Source organism: Corvus cornix, chromosome 2 (genome assembly GCF_000738735.6).
Source record: "Corvus cornix cornix isolate S_Up_H32 chromosome 2, ASM73873v5, whole genome shotgun sequence".
Lineage (NCBI taxonomy): Eukaryota > Metazoa > Chordata > Aves > Passeriformes > Corvidae > Corvus > Corvus cornix.
Window position 1 is genome coordinate 37,172,280 of NC_046333.1, and position 20,982 is coordinate 37,193,261.

The following is a 20,982-nucleotide window of genomic DNA, read 5'->3' on the forward strand; positions in this document are numbered from 1 at the left end:
AAGAGAAGCATTAAATTTAGTAATCAAATGTATATTCAGCAGAAAAGATAAAGAAGCTTTAGTGAAACAACTTAAAGAAAAACAAAAAAAATTTAAGAGATTTCTGAAGCTGGGAGACACGTGAGACAAAAGATGTGCACTTGGTTGCAACAATGCAACTGAAAAGAAATTCCATGCTAGTTAGCTGAGTTAAATTTATAATATGAAATAACTCAGAGCAGATTTTGGTACAGTATTTTATTTTTGATCAGTTTTACCCCAGAAGCTTGATAAGAGCTCTAGTTCATTGGGCTCCTGCACAAGCAGACTGAAGTCATGATATGTTAAGTTGGTACAAAAGTACAATGGTAAAACTTTTAGTGACATCACAAGGTCTTGCAGGCAGCCACTACAATTTGCTTTTCATCCTAATTAGGTCAGTGACAGAGCTCTCCTACATTACACAGAATCGCACACATGATCTAATGAAAAGGTGTGACCACTGCTGCTGTTGGCATCTCATCTGAGCCTAGTCAGTTCAGCTGAAGAACTTGTTCACCAGGGAACTTACCTGGAGGTGTGACAGTCAGCTGTCTTGAGCCACAGATGTGGTAACACTGAAAGAATCACCCTGTTCCACAACCTGTTACCAAAAAAATTGTACTCTCTTCCTCCCTGAAAGATTTTTACTCCATTTCAGAGACTGTCTTGTTAAATCCTTGAACACTCATGGATGGCATTTTTTGTAATAGTGGAGTTTCTTCCATTTCAGATGCACCAGCTCTGCCACTCACAAGAGCCTTTCTTTCACTGTTAAATTACAGGTTTTCTCACCTTTGGACAAGGTCTGAACTCCATGGGCACTCCCTGCCCAACAAAAAGGCAGGTCATGCAGCTGTGATAGTAGCTGCAGGACAGCTGATTAGGACCTCAGGAAGAAGACAGAAACTCACAGCATCCAGGAAAGGAAAGGGCTGGCTTGTGAGCAGTAGAGCCATTTATCCTTTCCTCCTGCTTAGCTCAAGACTCAGCAGAAGCTGTGCTCTGGGGGTGCTTGCTTCCCAGAGAAACAGTTCAGCACCATTCTGCTGCTGTGGGAAGCAGCAGTTTTCAAAGCCAGCCCTCTCCTGAGGTCCTGTGGGAAATACCAGTGGGGGAAAGAATACACTTCTCTCAGAAATGATAGCATATTTTAATTCAGAAGGAAAAAACCCCAACAAACAAATGCAGCATATATGCTGCTATATACTGCAGCAATTTGAACACTACAATTACAGAAATACATATTTCATGTTTAATATAAATTCATCCTGTAGATTTGCTGTCTCTGGGAGTAACCATTGACTTTGCTCTGTGGGCACTGCTGAAAATAGTGGGCAGAATAGGATCATCTAATGATGCCAATTTTGTGTCTATTTATCAGTAACTGACATAGCAAAAAATACTGGCTGGAATACAGACAAACATGACAAGTCTGGGGTGGGAACTAAGATATGTGGTATAAAGGGTAGCACTGTGGTTTGAATGTGAATGCAAAGGTTGAGTGTATTTAGGAAGGACAGTGCATATCCATCTGTCATCAGCACCCAGTAAACAAACAGAAGAAAAGCCATGGAGAGCAAAGAGAAGCAGTAGTTACATGTCACCAAGAGAAAGTTGAAAGAACAAACTGTAAGCAGACATTATACTTTGTGTCGTTTGGTTCTTTCTCTTTTCAGGGAAATGTTTATGAACATTTCTTGTGAATTAAAACACCATAGACATAACTGGGTTCTCTGTCACTGCATTCCCTAATTAAAAAAAGAAAAAAACCTCATAAGGCTGAATCTGGCCAGCAAGAGAGGCTACAAAGTAGGGGAGAAAAAAGTACTTTAAACTGAGCTTAAGCAGTTACTCATCTTGACATTGCCTTACAAAAGTGATCTTTATGTTGAAAAGGCCAAATTCCAAGGAGAAAAGTATTTTCCACTCTGCTACTAGTTACTATTGGTATTTTCTACCAGCTAGAATCAGAATAACAACTATTTCTTTTTTTGCCTTATTGAACCCTAATACTTTACTATCAAAACAGAACATTTCTCTCAAAAGAAGAAACAACAATTAAATTATAACAAAACACGTTGACTGACTGTAAATATTGCTTTCAGTGTTTTCTTCACACATACAAAGCAGAAGATTTTACTAGTAGGTATTCTTTACTCATGTTGTCTACATAAATAACTGGGACCTAACATGGGTGAGAAACAATCAGTTGTTTTGATGAATCGGGTTGAAAACATTTATCGTATTTCAAGTACAGAGGTATTAAAATAATTTTTAACAAAAAAGCCTGCAATAAACTTATTTCACGAGAGAAATGACTGGAAATTCTCAGGTTCAGAGCTTACTAGATACCAAGTACAATACCCAGAGGAGGCTTCCTGTATTTACTCATGGCAGGTGCTTGGAGATTGTTGACCAGTTGAGTATTACAACTTATGCTTTAGGGTTTAAAAAAAAAAAAAAGTGGTTTTATGTACAAAGAAAACTCCAAAACATTGCACAACAGGGTGAAGGATTACACCAGAGAAGTTGCACTGTGTTTCATAGGTAAATTAATTTAACTAGGAGCAGGATTGTGAGGAGGATTTTTTGGTTTGAAACCTTCAACTAGTATCAAATGGAGTGGCATGGGCTCCAGGACATGAGACAAGACAATGGGTGTACTGGTGGACAGGATCCACTTTTTACCAAAACCTATAGTGATATAAGAAGGGGCAACATTTTCAAAGTTTAAGATGGAAGATTTAGATTTGATATAAGCATGAACTTTCTTATGATGAGGGTAGTGAGATACTGGAACAGGTTGCTCAGAGAAACTGAGGATGCCCCATCTCTAGGCGTGATCAAGTTCACGTTGACAGGGCTTTGAGCAACTTGGTCTAGTGGAAGGTGTCCCTGCTCACTGCAGTGGGATTGGACTAGACAACCTTTAAAGTTCCCTTCCAACCCAGACTCTTCTGTGATTCTATGATTCTAAGACATTAAAACAATTGAAACAGTCCTCAGGGTCCTCAGAAAGTCATACTGACAGCTTCACTACACCTAAATTTCTGATTATGAAGGAGATGCACACAGCCTGTTCCTAAAGTGACAATGACAGACTACGATCATAGCACTGGCAACCTTTTTCCAGTACTCTATCCTTGAAAAACATTTTTCCTAATGTTTAACCTAAAATATCCTGGTTGCAATTTCTGCTCCTGGTGGACAGAGAAAAGAAGTTATTCCCATCTCATCAGTAACTTCTCGTATACTTGCAGACTATAGTCATTCTCCTACTCTTACTCTTCCCTAATTAACCAGTCTGAAATAATTCACTATTTCCTCTAGGTCCCTTGACATTCTGGTTGCCCTTTAGGTGGTCCACATCATTCTTCACATGCAGCATTCAAAACTAGCGTTACAACTGTTAAGCAAAGCAGAATTCCTTGCCAGGACTTGCAAACTCTAATCCCATAATACATCCTAGCAGAATGCTTATCTTTTTTTTGCAATAATAAGACATGGTTGACTCACACCCAGTCTGTGACCACTCAAATCCTGAGTTATTATTGTACAGAATTTCTACCTAATCAGTTTCCCCTACTAGCTGATTATTGCTGCCTAGGGCTGCATCTGTTTTGGCTGAAGAACTTCCCATTTTTTTCATATTTCTAACTGAAGATAATTTTTATTTTGTCCCTGCCCTCCAGCATACCTACTCCCTCCCAGCCTGATACATATGTGAATTCAATGAGCATTTTCCCTTTTATAAGCATGCATCCAGGTCACCAGATTCTGAATCTGTGCAATCCAACTTGATACACATTTCCATTTTGATAGAAAACCACTCTGTAACTCTGGTTTTCCAACAAACATTGCATGCACCTAGCTGCAGACCAACATGGAACACACATTATTAATTTCCATATGGGAAGCACATAAAACGTTCCCTGAAAATCAAGACATACTGCATCTAGAGCTCTTCTCTATCCATAAGGTATGTCATGTGGTTGTATGGGCAATCAGATTTTTGAGATGTGAGTTTGTTGCCAGTTACTCGTCCCTATGTTATTTTTCAGGAATGTACAAATATATTTTTCTAGAAAAATAATTTTGCTTAATAATGTCATACCTTTTTTCTCCTTTCTCTCTCTACCAGGCTTGTCACTTTACAGCCTCCCTCTATCCTACCTAACATCCATAACTTCTCAAATACTTTGATTATTGACACTGGGATTCTGTTAGCAAGAGCTTTAAATACTCTAGGACATAGTTAAAGAGAGAATTCGGGTCCATTTGAAAACACATGGCTTAAACATTCTACCCTTTTCTTAACTGAAAATGCACCTGGCTAGTGCATTAGTTGCCTTATTTTACTACCTTAGATAGTGAAATCTAGAAGGTACTGCATTCCTGACACCTTTTAGTTTTCTCACTTTACAATGAGAGTACACTTTCTATTACACACAATTTATGGGCTTCTGGAGTGATGTGGGGGTTTTATTTCGCTCGCTAGTTGCATTTCATCTCATGTTTGTCTTTCTGATTTTTTTCTCACATGCTTCTGTTGTACTTTTATTCTCAGCCTTAACAACCAGCATAAAAGCTAACTTACTTTCTCCTCTCCTGTAGGTTTGTTTCTCCAGGTTGAGTGATTTAGCCGAGCTGGTTTCCTAACTCCAAGTTCATTGAAGACTGCCTTCCTGACTTCCGTGGGGTTCATGTTGATCATACTCCTTGTTCTGCTCCTGTAGATGACTAATCTCTCATCACTCTGCTATGTCATGTACAGTCCCAACTAATGCTTACCCTGACCTTTTCAGCTACTTGTTTCTTACTGCCTGTAATCAAAACTAGAATAGCCTTATTGCTCTGTGCAGACTTCTCCAGAAAATCTGAAAGGCTCAACTGTCTCCAGCCTTGTGTTCATGTAGGTATTCACATTCACACGTGAGGGAGAGGAAACAAGAAGTTTGTGCCACAGGGACACTGCTTAAATTACACAACCTGTCTCATACAGCAAATGTCTCATCATCATGGGTTCTTTGCAGGGACCATGTACGACCCAAACAGACACAGTCACAGCACTCTTGGTGGGAGTACCCTGTCACCCACCTGAAAACATGAGACCTTGTCTCTCCCCAGCCACTCCCATGTCTAGGAGGGAATTTTAGGTTAGTCAAGTGTGAGTCATGAACTCTGGAATAGCCAAGCATGACAAGATGGAAGTTCTGCATAGCAACACAGCCTGTCACAGCCTCAGCTGCTGATTATCCTGATATATTAATAAATATGTATCTAGGCACCCCTCTTTGCAGTTCACTCGCTCCTTGGAACACTTAAACTTCTCCTGGCCTCCTCGTAGCTGACTCTTGCACACAGTTACTCAACTTTCTACTGCAATTGCCATGGGCATGGTTTCAAAATGTTTCCTATAGGGCAGATAGGGGGGTCTGAATGGAAACCCATTCTGAGATGGTGTGAACAGCAGCTCAGTCTGGACTGCTCTTTCTTTATTCCCATCTCATGATCCTGGTGAAGTAACCAGCAAAACTTTTCATACAATTCTCTTCAACTACACCTCTTTTGTTCAAATGCTAAAATTCAGAGACTCTGGTTTGCCCTCCGGGACTGTCCCCTTACAGTCACGGCCACCATGTCATCAATTTCCCAGTTCACAGACAGCCTGCTCCCAGAGCAGGATCAAACATGAGTCCTGGAAGAGGCACAAGAAAGCTTGCCCTCCTGCACAGCAAGGATATGAAAGGACAAGAGGCTGAGACAGACTGCTTTCCCATGTAAGGCAGGCCTTGGGCACAAGGACCATAGAGAAACAGTAGCCTTGCTTCAAGGAGGGCCTCCCATGTCACCAACATCCCTCACAGCTTCCAGGAGTTTGGGTATCTGTAGAAATAGCCTCCTTATGCTCACCATAGGGAGATACATGTTGGTTGGAAGATGTTGGCAAAGTGAATGTAAAGGAGGATCTCCAAGTATTTGAACAATTCTTGGTCAGCCTATACTCATTTAAAACTCTTCCTACCCCCACATATGTGCCTAGGAAACGGGATAATATGGAGCAGACACACTAGGAGCACAACAAGCATGCTGCCACTGGTCTCAAACTGCCAGTCCTGTTTGGAGGAGAACATTGAAACAGAGTCCACAAAGATCAGAAGTTGAACAAGCTGCCAAGGGCTGCTGTGGCCCCGTAGACAACTGGGCTCTGAGAGGGCCCAACTGCATGAATCTCCAGACTCCACCAAAAACTGAGAGTTACATCTTTTTGTTTCTTCAGTGACTTAGCCAAGGCTGAAACATCCAGCTGCCATAGTACTGAGGTCCAGAACCAGGCAGAAGCAGCTCAGTTAACATCAGGATTCCTCCCACACCTCAGTAACACAGAGAGCCCTCCCCAGAGAAACACAGATACCAGGACTCTGGGCAGAGTTCCTCATTTACATCTTCAGTCTTCCAGTGCTATTTGGGCTTCTGCTCAGGCTTAGCCACAGCTAACTCCAACACCTGCACCTCCAGTCCCTGAGGCAGCTGACAAACAGGCTTCTCTCCTGAAGAAGCACAGCAGAGGAAGTCAGTCCTCCAGTGACAGCAATGCATGGACAGGTGCTCCCAGGGGCATTCTACGACAGCTCCAAGGTCCTCTTGCCATCACAAACAAGTTCATTTGCAGAAACCAACCAGATTTATTCTGCTTTCTCCTTGCTATTCTGAGGCCCCACAAAATGTCGAAATAAGATCGGGCATAATAAATGACCTTACTTTAATATAAACATGTTTAAACACTCTTAGTCTGTAACACTTGGCCAGGTCAACCCCCTCTTGTTGCTCTGACTGATTTTAGCAAGCTGCAAACTGCAACCGATGCAGTTTGGAGAAGTAGCTTACTCATGGGTAACATACCACTTATTAAATAGAACAGTACTAAACTAATTCAATAATGAGGGCCAGATACAAGCCCCACTAAAAATCAACACAGAGAAGTGAGAAATTTAACAGTAGCAGGGACCATTCCCTTTGAGATATTTTCAGTGTCCAGAAATTTTCCTGAAATACAAAAATGGAAAAAATCATCTGAACTATTTGTCTCATTATGGTACAGCTGTCCTTCATTCACTGACACTACACTGCAACATTAGCCAACTGATGCACAACTCTCTTCTTCTATCAGCATTATTGCAGTCATTTCTTCATGCACAGAAATACAGAAGATTTATCCACATAATCAAATCAGCTCTGAAGAAACGGAGTCATTCCTCAGTAAGAGAAAGAAGGACTGCTAAGTAAAAGTGGGCTGCTTGTACAATTATATTCTTAAACAAGTGTAACCAATTACTGCTTGGGTGAGCATCACGGAATTAAAATCACAGATAATTGTGTCTGAGCACTTGCACATTCCATGAGTAGGATGTAAATCTCATTTATGAGGTTTTAAACTTACTCTTCCATTGAAATTAAGAACAAATAAAATCATAGCATCCAGAGCTATTGTTTCAGGCTGTTTGCAAATTCTAGCAACCATCATTGCAAACCTTTGCCAGCGATCACATACTTCTACACACACTGATAGTCACTTTTCTCATAAATAAAATCTTTCAGAGAAATAATAAAAATAAATACACTCTCCTGAGAAAAATATCAGATTGACAAACCATTGTGACACAGACAAACTTTAGCTGAGATTGTGTAATCTCAACAATCGCTGTTGTTAAATTGCAGAATGGTTTTAGCTGAGAATTATTTCAGCTATTACCAAATTCAACTTATACCTTTTATCAAAGGATTTCAGAAACCAAAAGAAACAGGAATCATCATTCCATCTGTTTTTCTAAAAACAGCTTTAGAGCTCAGTTACAAAATTCAGAAGAAACACAAGACTTAAAATCTGCTCTCCACTCCTTCCACTTGTTGCACTTTGCTGCTTTGTTTCAATTAAGGTTCGTTGATTGTCCAATACAAATGCAGTTCTTATGCAGCTGAACAATAACACAGTCAATATTGTGAGGCCAAGTGCTGTCTAAAACAAGCACATCCCAGTATTCTCCTCCCCATAGGCACGGCTGCACTTAATCTTTCAAAACACTTGAAAATGACAGTTGCAATAGGTATTCTACTTGCAATCGTCTTAGGGACGGATAATATTTAATTTGCATCCAGAACTCCTAATTTGCTTCTTATATGTAAAAACAAACATTACAAACTGGAACACCAAGTGTTGACTAGCCCTGCTGCCCTCTTTGCAGGCCTTGCTGAGCGAGTTGGCCAAAGATCTTTCTGTGGAGGAGCTTACACTTTAGTTTGGGTTCTGCTATCTCTCCCGTTTTACTTCTCAGCTGTGTGCTGGCACCGGGGCTTTGCCAGCTCTCAGATGCCACTGCCCGGTGTCGTGTCCCCCCTGTGCATTACTCGGTGGGGAGGCAGTGGGGAACACAGCCCTTCGGTAGATAGGCACGGTACGCATAGTGTGTACACACAATGTCTGCACAGTGCTCACAGGGCACAGTGTGCACAGTACAGGATGCACACACACGCACCGTGCGCCCCACACTCACGGGGCAGAGACGCCCCTCTGCCGGCCCGGGAAGCCGCGGCCCTTCTGCACGGGCGTCATCTGTGCCGCCATCCCGGGATCAGGAGGCGGGACACAGGTCCTACCAACCGGAGCCTTGCTCCAGCCATGTCGCTGGTGGGCGGCTGGGGAGCGGCCGGGACCCGCACCCCTCTTGGGGAACCATGCCCCGTGCCCCGCCCGATGCCCACACACGGCCCCGAGGCTGGCCTGCGGGGCTCCAGCCCCTGCTGGCCGTGCACGACGCCGCTCGGGGGTGTGGGTGGCCCCGCGGCGATGACGCAGGCGGCGGGCGGGCAGGAGGGAGGGAGTAAGAGAGGGAGGAGCCCGTAATGGCCGGTTCTGCTGCCGTCGCGCTGTCCCTCGCTGCGCTGCCGGCCACCGCCACCGCCGCCCCTCCGCCGCTGTCAGCTCCCGGCCGCTGCGCCGCCGCCATGGCCGATGAGGAGGCTCCCAGCGAAGGGTGAGTGATGCAGCCGCGGGGTGACCCCCGTCCTCCCCGCGGGTGTCCTGGGTCGCGGGAGGAAGCCTTTCGGGGCGCCCGGGCCGTGCCCGCCACGGGCGCTGCTCGCCCGCCTCCTCCCGCCGCCGGCCCGTCTGCCCGCGGTGCCTACGGGTTACGGGGCGGCGGCGGCGGCCGGCCCCTGTGTCGGGGTTTGGGTGGGCTCCCGCCTCCCCCAGCGCCCGCCGGGCTCCGCGCTCCGCTCCGGCCCCGCCGCGGTCCGGTATCGCCACTCGCGCGCTTCCCGGCGTGTGGGCACACTGCCTGCCATGTTTTCCTGCCGCACAGCCCGCCTTCCTGCCATGGCTTCCCGCCTCCTGGCACGGGCAGGCTCCCGGCAGGGTTTGCCGCCGGCTCCTTGCGAGCCCCGTGCCCCCGCTGCCTCGCCTTCTGCACTGGAGCTCCGCCGTGGCTGGCCAGCTGTTGTCATTGTACACCTGCCTGCAGGCGTTGCCCCTGCGCGTTTCTCTGCCGCTTTGCTTTGGCGTATGTACGCACCCCGACTGTCATCCACACTTCCCTTTGCGCCCCAGAGGTCACACGTCTGTATACGGTGCTGGCCCGTGCTCCCGTAAGCCTCTGCAGCTTTATCTGTGCATACAAATACCCTGTCTTCCTGTTCCGTCCATTCTATGTGTTCACTGTGATGTAGAGCAGACAGTACACTTGTCAGCCTCTCTTTTGTCATCATTCTATATTTGACAGGAGATGAGAGCACATCTATAAATCACAAGTATACACTGTTGCTCTAACTTTTCCAGTACTGTATGCTATCCCTGGTAACTTTCTCTTTCCTTTCACTGTCCCAAGGTATTCACGCCTACTGAAGTAACTCCTATGGCAAAAGTTACCCTGCCCCTGTTCTTGACATACATCTCTAATACTTGTTTATAACTTACACCCTTGCTATATGACTTTATTATAGCTATTAGTCATTCTTCTGCCTGAAATTACATAGTTCTGCACTTTATCTTTTGTCTGTGTACATTCAAATGGTTATATACAAGTTACTAATCCACGGTCTGTTCTTCATGTCACATGTTCTTTACTCATGTATGCCTTCGCAGTGTATGCTTTATTTCTTGTTAATCTTCAGCTTCCGTTGCAGACCCGTTCTTATACCCTTCCATTGCCCCCAAATATGTTGTCTGCCCCTGTAGAATAATACAGTCATCCTGTCTCTGAGTCTGTTTACCAAACATACTTAATATATCTGCTGGTCACTTATCTCAAAGTTTGTTCCATCATATTTTATGGTTCTAGTCCAAACAGTCCTCTATCAGAATATATCTATCTGTGCTTTAGTCGCACATGTGCTTTATTCCTTCTGTCAGATGTGTAAATATGCTTTGTATGCATTGTTTACATAAATTTTTCCTCTTTCTCTCTGCTTTAAATATCAGGAGATATATCCCATTGGTGATTGCCTAGCCCTCAAAAACTCATTTCTTGCCTTTTCTTCTACATCTCCCTTCTTGCATAACTAAGTCTTGCGTTATTTTGAGAAATCAGACTTAAAATTCTTCAACTACCTGCATGAAACTCATGCCATGCATTCATGACTTCTTAATTAAGGATGTTGCTATTTGCATGTTGCCGTGCTATGTGTCTGTTTTGTTATCTTTCAAAACTACCTGCATCCTCACTCTTCTTTTTGGTCCTTTTTCCAGTTTGGGATTTTGGTATTTCATCTTACATATTTTCCTGCTCTGCCAGCTCAGTCTGACCAGATCTGAACTATCCATCTTTTCCAAACTCCCTGTTATGCTCTTATCACCATATGTACACAGCATTCTCATTTCAAATGCAGACTCCAAAAGCTTCCCTTTCAAAGCACTATGCAATTTTGTCTAATCTGTAACTCTGCACTCTCCTCCTTTCCTCAAATTAAAATAGCTTTTCAAAATCTTCCCCTCCACACAACCTCTGCCTTCTGCAACATCACCCATGGGAAACTACAAGTCCCCTTCTTGGTTCTGTGTTCTTTCTGACCTATTCACTCTCTTGAACACAAGTAGCTTGTAAAGCTTCTTGTGGCTGGTTTACAGGTTTTCTAAGTAAGAGTCTTAAAATAGCTCTGCCTCAGCCTGTTTTGTTTGTGTATTCATTCAGCGCATTAGCCTGAACTGCGTTAGCTGTCTGGTTTGATCACACAGTGCTGAGTGCTGCTGAGACCGTGCCAAGCACCCTCAACTCGAGTTGCCTGTCAGGATTGCAGGATCGTAACACTCGTTGATCTGGACATGGGGTTAGGCTGAATTTTCAAGAGGATTATTGCAAGTTTCTCATGTGATTTACACTGCTGGATGGCTTTTAAAGGCTGTTGATTTTCAGAACTTCTGAAAAATTAGACATTGATGTGGTATTTTTCGGAGTAAGCGTCCCAGTTTACTAAAGACTTCTAAGAACAAAATCTCATCATCCTTTTCCATGAATTCAGAAAGTGCATTTGTGTTGAAATGTTAGTGCTTTTATTGGTTGGTTTCTAGCAATAATTAAAAATAGCATTTCTTCATCTTTTGAAACTGAGAAGAGCTCGGTACCCAGGGGAAGTTTATAAACAAGAGAAATATGTTAATCTTTTTTCATTTAGAATGCTGTGGCAGTGATAGGAAGTTACAATATACCATCAAGCCCCTAGATTAAATTACTAGTGACAGGTGCATACAAAGAATAAATGCAAAGTTTATCTGCTCTGAAAACAATAGTGTGACTCAACTTGTTATGCAACACATTCGCTTTGTTTCAATTTGGTAACTGTGTAAAGCATGGTGAAAACAGAGTAACAGTGGTTCAGTTACTTTCTGGAAGATCTCAGCTGAAAAATATTCATGGCCCTGTCCTAACTTTGAATTAGAAGATTAACTAAACAAATGTTTTAGTAGTCACAATGACAGTGATTGCTTGATTAACATGTCACCTGCTAGTGATTTCCAAACCTGTTTACAGACTTGGACCTCCTCTGTGTAAGTTTTAGATGAAGACTTCTGCCCGTGAGGCAGACAGCCTAGTGTGAGCCTTTTGCCAGTACTGAATTCACTTATTCACTCTGGATGCAGCAGGACTGCTTATGGCTTGTAATATAACTAGAAATAGCAGCTACTAAATGTATGTATCTATACAGAAAAAAAATCCCCAAATCACAATACTGGGGTGTTTTTTTCCCCTCTAAGATAAATGGAATAGCTCACTTTAAAAGAAAACTTTAAGGGATCTGCACTTACAAGCCTACATCAAATTGCTTGTAATTGGCCTGTAGTGTGACAGAATAATGGCTTGGAGTAAAGGTTAAAACATGCACTGCAACACCAGTGTTCACAATTGTTTTTGTGTTATCCTATGAGCTTGTTTGTATTACAGAGCTCTTTATACAATTTTGAAGTGAGCTCTTTGATTAATAAAAGAGGAGTAGTTTATTAGGCTTGATAGAGCCTATGTCTCCTCCTTAGTATGATGGTTCACAGTGTTACAGCGTGAGGGACACTTTCAACTCAGAATTTTTGCTTGATTTTTTTTTTGCTGGTTACATCATCTAGATGTTAAAGCAAACTGAGTGGATAGGCTGCTGAAAGTGGGGTTCTGCTTACTTTTCTTCTTTCCTATAATGCAGGTGACTGAACGCAGGTTTGGTAGCTACACCTTGCATTTTTAAAAATTGAGTGAGATGTAAGTGCAGTGTGGAAGGCAGATGCAGAAAAAGGTTAAAGGACTTTTCCTTCCTCTTTTCTGATTTTGTCTTTTTGGCTGGCAGGGTTGTGTCGGTCACAGTTTCAGTACTTAATGCCGTTTGTGTTACATGCATGAGCTCATCAGAAGGTATTTGTATGAACAGCTTTTCAGGCATTTATAGGATTGTTTCTAATGGTCTCTGGTACTTGAATGAATCTGGGGAGGGAAGGTCTGTGTTCATCAAGGTCTCTCATCTCCCCTAATGCAGGCTAAAGGGATAGAGGGAAAGATGGCAAAATATAACAGGGGCTATCTTCTCATTTTAGTGGCAGAAGAAAGATGCTCATAACCCCACTTTCCAAGTGTCAAGCAAAGACACTTCTTCAAAAGTTGCCAAAGTAGAATTAGGGTATCGGGGGGGGGGGGGGGGGGGGGTGGTGTCTCAGCCCTAGTGGACATTACAGTAGAGCTATAAATCCAGAGGGGCAGCTAGCTGTGCGGCTGCTATAGTGCTGGTGACTATGGGTCATTGGAGAATTCAAATTTTAGCCAATATTGCATGTGTTTGGGTATATGCAAAGTTGTTTCAGAGCCTGCTGGGGGCTGGTAGGCCCAGTTAGAGACCTACCTCTTTGAAACGGACACTGTCTGCCAGGGATTCTCTGACTGTTCTGGATTTTTATGGTAGACTCTGAGCAACTTTCCCAACTGATAAATAATTAAAATGTATTTTCTTTTATATAGTGGTTTATTAAGATTGCTTGCTAAAGGAAATTTTGATTTTTGTGTTTCATAACTTCTGAGTATTTACTTGCAATTCTGACATTGTTTTGGGATAGTTTTTTGTACATGATTTACATTGAGAGCCAGGGAGAAGAGGGCATGCGAGGAAAGGTGAGGAGTGTCTGCATTTACATTGGCTCAGAAAGATCCAGATGAGAAGCTGAGCAGCAGGAGAGAGGTCAGTGGAGAAGAGAGATTTGTGAGTCAGTAAAGCTGTGTAAGGGAATGAGGTCGGTCTAGAATAAGGTTAAGAGGGTAAAAGGAGGATTTTAAGTGGCAGCAAGAAAACATGGTGAGGAATGGCGGAGAAGGAAGGTGCTCTGAGTGTGTTGTAATAGAAAACTCAGGATGATAGGAGACTACAGAAAGGAGGGGAAGATGCAGGCATAAAAAATGCATTCTCTAAGAACAGATGCAGGAGTGCCTGTTGCCATCGAGTAAGTCTGCTCATATATTGAAATGAGGAAGAGAAGGGTGTGGCAATGGGAAAAATACAGAAATGGGGTGGGTCGGTGCTCTAGCCGACCATTGTAGAATTCTTTTCTTGGTTGCATTTAGAAAGTGTCATACTGACACCAAAAGCTTATTAATTATATCTTTAACTTTCCATAAGGGACTTTGCTATGATGGCTTTTTAGACCCATTTGACTTCTTAACTGTTTTTAAGACTACTTGCACTTCCTTGACAGCTAAAGCATTTGTTGTGTAAGGATGTAGAGAAAATAGTCTGTTATCAAAAGGGTTGTGCACCTCTTAGGTTTTCCAGAAAATGGAAATAAGAATATGTAGTCCAAAATGTTGAATACCAGTTCTTGCATTTTGACATAGGTAACTCTTTGTCACCTTAGGTGGCTATGATAAAAGAGCAACATAGAAGCTGCTCTGATGAGTTGCAGTGAAACAACCCTCAGTGTGTATTCATACTTGTGTACAAGTGGAGTTTGTGTATAGCATGTTTGGAGCTGAGGGAAATGATCATGTGCTTTAGATCGTCTTATATCTGTGTTCTTACACAGGTCGTTATGGAAAGTGAAAACACTCACCTCTTGTTGACGTAGTGATCTGAATAGTGCATGATATACAATGGAATTTAACCAAAAGATAAGCCGAGTAGAGTGTGGGTGGGCAATGGTGCAGGTTAGTGAGAGGTGCCTGTTGCATGTATGCTTTGCTCTTGTCCAGTTTGATGGAATCTGGGGACAGGCTGAAATGTCCGCTGCTGGCATGGTAGGTATGATAAGGCAAACAGGGATTAAGCAAGGCTGAAGTCATGCAGTATCTGAAGGGCAGCAGGAGTACATCAGTTGATGTATGAATAAAGTAAAAGCAGTAGAAAGTTAAATAATATTTGAGAGGCACTAAGAGGAAATTTACATTTCCTTAATTTTAAGTATGCTTTTCTTCACAAATTCTTACTGCAATGTGCAGTGTGTTGTTTGTAAAAACACGTGAAAGGTGTGGCACTGCCAAGTTCTATCAGACTTGAGTTTACTGTGGAGGAGGCAGAGGTAGGACCCCTGTGGTGCCTAACCCCTGTGTTACACATGTGGTCTCTGTCACAGGGTTAAGGAGTTTTGGTGGGGCTGTGCAGCTTCTCTGTTTCTTCTCCTCTGCATCTTTATCTCTGTATTATTCCATACTTGCTGTGTGGTTGCTAATATGCTTTTTCTTTGGATTTTTTTTTTATTTTAGCTTTTAAATAAGAATATGAAACCTAGTTGGGTGCTACCACTGCTACTTTGTAAGCAGTATGAGCATTGCAGGTTGCAGACTTGGGTGACAGTCCATGGATAAACTTCATTCTTGTGGTACACACTGAAAAAGCACTTGCCCTGAAATGGACACCTTTGGGTATAGATGGAAAGAGGGTGGAAGAAATTGTAAAAGTATAGAAGAAGGATACATATGGTTAAAAAAAAAGAAAAAGGTGCTGGAAGACACAGAAGAAAATGTGGAAGGGGCTGCAGTTGTGCAAGTTATACTGCAAGGTGTACGTACATCTGAGGCCCACCATGGGAGGGAGCAGAATTGTAGGTCCTCTCCACTTCCACTCAGGTTGCTCAAATGAATTAAAATAAGTGCGGTAAACTTTAATATCTCTAATACAGCCAGAAAATGTCATTGGTTATGGATTCACATTCATGAGGTACGTTTTCAGATTAATTTTGATAAGTGATAGTTAATTTTGATAAAAACAGTAATAAAATTTGCTTCTGAATTTTTATATTAATTCTGATGTTGAATGTTCTGAACACAGAGTTCAAGATGCAGTAAGTACATGAGGAATGCATTGTTTTCACCTCTGCCCTAATGTAGAGCAACATTCTGCAATAACCTATCATGGGTTTTGTGTTGGAATGGGGCTGATGTATGTTACACTTCCTAGAAATATTATGCAGAGGTTTTCAAAACATTCTGTTTTAATGTTACTGAAGTATCCAAGAGTTTCACAACATCTAACTGCATGGAACATCTTGGCTCAAAACTCATCTAAACAGAACTTTCTGGGCAGGGTTATAATGTCATCAGGGAAAAAAATTGGTATCCTTTTTTAACCTCTTGACAATGATTTCATCAAATTTTTTGTCTCCTCATGAAAATGGTAGACAGATATTTCTTGAAGCATTGAGGTGTTTTTGTTCCCATACCATGTTCCTAATACTTGCTTCTGGGTCTTGCCTCTTCAGTATGCACTTCAAGGTCTTTCTGTAAGGATCGCAACATTTTTAGTCTGTTCATGCAATGAAAGTGAAACACAGAATGCTTTTCTCCTCCTGATGTTTGTCTGCAACTGCCAGAGTGTTTTGTCCTAGGAACATCTCCTTCAAATTGTTGTGGTTGCTACGTCTGACTTCTATTGTACATGCAGAAGCTTTGTCCCTGGATATACAGCCTTCACAACAACGGTTACTGCATATGCCTGAATGATTCTGACTATATTCACTGTTCTTACAAGACACAAACATTAAGGAACATGCTGCACTTTAGGGACAGGAATGAAGGACTAGAAGGGCTCCTAAAATTAGTTATGCCTTTAAGGTTCTCATGAAATCGTATCCTGAGCCTTGTTGCAGAAACATCCCTACCTTAGTTAAATGCAGACTTGATGTCATGATTATATGTTACTGTCTGTCAGTGGCAGCTCTGACTTAAAAGCTTGGTGTCCTCCACCTTGACTCACAGTCTTTCTTTCTTCCTTGTTAGTTCATAGGCCTGCTGGTTAACTCTCTGGCTTTTCTGTAGCTGTGTTAAACCATAATTATCTGGTTTAAAATATAGTGTCTTTTAAACCTGAATTTCACAAATCTGGCACAGAGAACAGCCCCCAAGATGGACTTTGGATATAGTGATTACTAAAATATTTTTCTTTACATATTAGGGGGTTTTGCCATGGTGGTGTTGCTGGTAACTGTTAACAAAGAAGCATCAATTCTTGCCATAATCAGTCATGTAAACAGCACCCAATATTCTCGTATTGCAGGCTATTAAATTAATGAAATGGGAAAAGAAAAGTTTATTATAACTTAATTGTCATGGATAGAAATGAGCCAGATGTAAACCTGCTACTTTTCTCTGACATTTTGACACAGAAAGTTCTATTTGATTGTGTCATCCTTGACTGTTTCTTTTGCTTTTTATTGCTTCAGGTTATTACCCATAAACTTGAAATTTAGTAACCAAATATAGAATTTGCTCTTTAAACTTGGTGGTGTTGATGGTGGAAGAAACCATCCTCTGTACCCCTTAAGCTTTGTGTAGACTACTGCTGATGCTGAGGAAAAAGCATCCAATGAAAAGGAGATAATGAAAATGGTAAAAGGGTATCTGTAGCTATTTCACTTGAGCATCCATCCTGTGTTAACTGTAAAGTGTTCATAAAGCATTATAGTAAAAGTTTATTTTTAAAATTGACAGTTTGCCATAAATTTGATATGCTGACCTCTTTCCCAGTTATGAATATCTGATGGTTCTTTTCACTCTTCCTTTTTTGTCCATTCTTAGTATTTCTGACCAACTGAAAGGGCTGAATGAGTTGTGAGAAGTAACATGGTGTTTCTATGGGATGAGGTTTCACCTTGGAAGAGTGAACCTTATGTTGCTTATATTTAGATTGCAACATATTGGCAATTTTGAATTCCTTTACTAGCACAGTACTGCAAAAATACTTTATGCAGAAACAAGAGGGTAGAACCTGAGCTGTCTTTCCATTAGCTTACCCTTGTTTTTTCCTGTTACAGTATAAGATTCTCTTAATTTGGAGCTAGCTTGAATTGCTGGGTGCTTATAACTGGATTGTCAGCTGAATGACCCTGAAAATCCCAATGCCATTCCTGTTGGTGCTGGGCAGAAACAATACCAAATTCTCTGCATTAATTTGTTTTTCTTTCCTTACTTACTTCTAAATGGCTGAAATTAATTCTGAGAGTCAGGAGACTAGAGGGTTACGGTTTTTGAGAGATCAGCTTCATTCTGATAAGATTTAAGGGTGAAGGGTAAAGCTTGAAGTAGTTTCCCATGAGTTCACTCAGTGTTTCAGCTTTTTTAAGTTTTTGAGCTTGCTCCCTAGCTAAAATCTTGGTAGTTAGCAATATTGTCTGCAAAAGTTCAATTGAAAATATTAAGTACATTTGTTTCCTGAGAGCAAGACAGAAACAGATGTGCAGCTCTGATGCTTGTGCATTCAGTTACTTTCCCATAAGCCTCTGTTTAGAAGCTGTTGCATATTTGTTTCATACCCTGAGCTCTGGCCTCCTTAGTGATGTAATTTTAAAGTCCAAATAATTCTTTGTGACAGGAAAATCTATTCTACGCACTCCTGTCACTGCTGCACGGTTTTTGGTCTGTACTGGGGGTTTTGATTACCATACTAATTTCAAAATTCTTAGTGAAAAGCTGATTTTATATTCAACACTTTAGAAAGGTTTCTGCATGTCCTGTCTTGGTGGGTCAGCAATTTTTGACAGGTGATCATGTAGCAATGGTATTGTATTCATTTACTCAGGTTTGGTGGAGTTCTGTTACCTTTTTGCAACCTGTTTGCAAACCCCAGGTTCTTTGATTTGCTGTTTTGCCACACAGGCTTTCCATAGGTCATGATGGCTAGGTCTGCAATGCTGGTGTATGTGGGGAGATGCCTCCATTGAATGATTTCAAGCTTACTACATCTTGTAAGCCATGCATTCATGTTACTCTAATGTAAGTAAATTAAAAGCTTGAAAAGTGAGAGAATGAGCTCCATTTCTGTACATTTCTGTCTCCTAGATAGAGTTATAAGCAACTTCTGCTGAATATCTTTATGTGGTATAGGTTCCATTTTTTAAATCCACATTATAAGCCAGAAATCAAATGGATTTTTCAGCTGTTTCAGTACATATCTCATTGTTGAAATAGATGTTTTCAATTCTTCAGCTGTATCTAAGCTTTCACAAACTTTTTGTGAGTGTGTCAAATTTGTGACTGGCTACAGATCTATCAATTGTCTTGCATGAAATCAATCCTCACCAAGCTGAACAGGGTTAATAGAGCTGGCAGAAAGGTAACTGTGGTACAACCGATTTGCCACATTCTTCATTGGGTTTGATCTGAGTCGTGGAGGTGGATGGGTGGGTCATGCTCACTGTACCTCTGCCTCTACTTGATTCTCAGTTCTTTTGAAAGTTACCCTCAAGCAATTCAAGCAGTGCTGTGACAGCAAGTTCTTGATTCATATTATACATACACTGAAAAGCTGGACTTTAGTAACCTTACAGTCTTTTCATATTAACATTCAAACAGCTAAGGAAAAGCAATATTATCCAGAGCTACATTTTGCACAATGTTCATTCATTATCAAAATTAAATGTCAAAATGTAGTAGTAATTACTTATTTTCATCCTTTCTTATGCTTGCAACCAGGGTCTCAGACCACTTGCTTCAACCAGCCAATCTGTTAGAGCCCGCCCGGTGGCTTGGCCCCTGCACATGGTGGTTGCAGCTCCCCCTTGTCAGATGTTTGTGCCTGTGTCCCTTTTGTTTGCATTATTTATTACTGTATTTGACCATCAGCATAGGCTACTGATGGTCTCCACTAATCTTCTAGCCTCACATTAATCACCTTGACTTTCTCTAAGGTCGTTCAGTGGGTGTCTCCAGGGCTTTCCCTTACCTTCTGGTCTCCTTCCCTAGATGTGTTATCAGAAGTGTGGAAGTCTGTGTGGAGGTCTGTTGGCAAAGAGAAGGACTTCTTTGAATGCCTGGCAGGTCAGCAGCCCCCTGCCTGGTAGCCTCTGATTTTTCCAGCCTGTGTTACTGCAGACCTTGTCAGACAGATGTGAAAAATGTAACTGACCCCAAACTGAAGATGCGAGGAATCACCCTATGCAATGCTTTGCCCTGCTGATGGTTATTGGTTATTTTAGCATGGATGTGCACGCTGGGTTTTGTTACTACATGGCCACAAACAAATATACACGTTAAATTCCACTGGTTATGTGCCTTGGTAATTTGATGTGTAACACCTGTAAGTACATTTGATAAAAAAATTATAAAAATTTGCACTGTCAGTTGCCAGATTTATTTCACACTTTTTGAAATAGCAAGCAGCTAAGGCCAATGGATCTCTTATCTCCTCAAAATACAAGATTCTGCTCTTGACTTTGTAAAAAGACAGGTGGGAATAGAGTGTGAGGGAAGTGGTGGGTGATGAGAGCAGTGTGGGGTTTGCTTCTGGCAGTGGGTAGCTACTGCTAGAATCTTTAGTTTTCTTTCTTAACTCATCTCCATTGCTGTGTGCACACTGCTTAGCAAGGTCCACTGCTTCATTTTTGGCATTATATAGCACTTACAGCTTTATATCACAGAAATAAAAATGATAGACCATGTAAGCAATGGATGCTCCTGTATGCATTTAGAAGACACATGTAGCACAGATGTACAAAAGAAATAATACAACTATAGCCTTCCAAAATTATCAGAAAAATTATTCAAATGGATTAAATAGATGTTTATTCTCCACATGTGGAAAACATCTAGCAATGTGGTAAATAATTTTTGGAAGGAGGGAAACAAAAGATTAAGTCTTGAATATACGTAACAAAATACTTTCTTTCAAAAATAATGCTTCTAGAAATTGCTCACTTTTTTTTGCCTGAAAGCCTTCACTGTTTACTCTTTTAGTTCAGCAAGTACAACAGGACAGAATTGCAAACATAGTTTTAATTTTAAAAGCTTCGGTTTGCTGACTGTATTTGTCAAACTATACATGTATGCAATGTCTCTTCTGAATTAAAATCTAAATATTTTTAAACAGTTCTTATAACTAACAAAAGAAAGAATGGGCGACTTTACCATTCTGATACATTTTCCTAAATAATTTTCCTAAGTATCCAGGTGTCTCTCTAGGACTAGGAAATACAATTCTGGGACTGTGATCAGTAGATGTCACTTCTATTTCATTGTG

General features: G+C 41.5%; 1 protein-coding gene across 1 annotated transcript in view; it reads left to right on the top strand.

The window, feature by feature from the left end:
* Window positions 1-8,895: 8,895 nt before the first annotated feature.
* The window catches only part of ABHD5 (abhydrolase domain containing 5, lysophosphatidic acid acyltransferase), a 28,897-nt gene continuing 16,810 nt past the window's right edge, over window positions 8,896-20,982 (top strand). Inside the window, exon 1 of the mRNA XM_039549411.1 lies at window positions 8,896-9,053. Within this exon, the coding sequence (XP_039405345.1) occupies window positions 8,923-9,053 (131 nt within the window). The 5' untranslated portion in view covers window positions 8,896-8,922. The remainder of the gene's footprint in view (window positions 9,054-20,982) is intronic.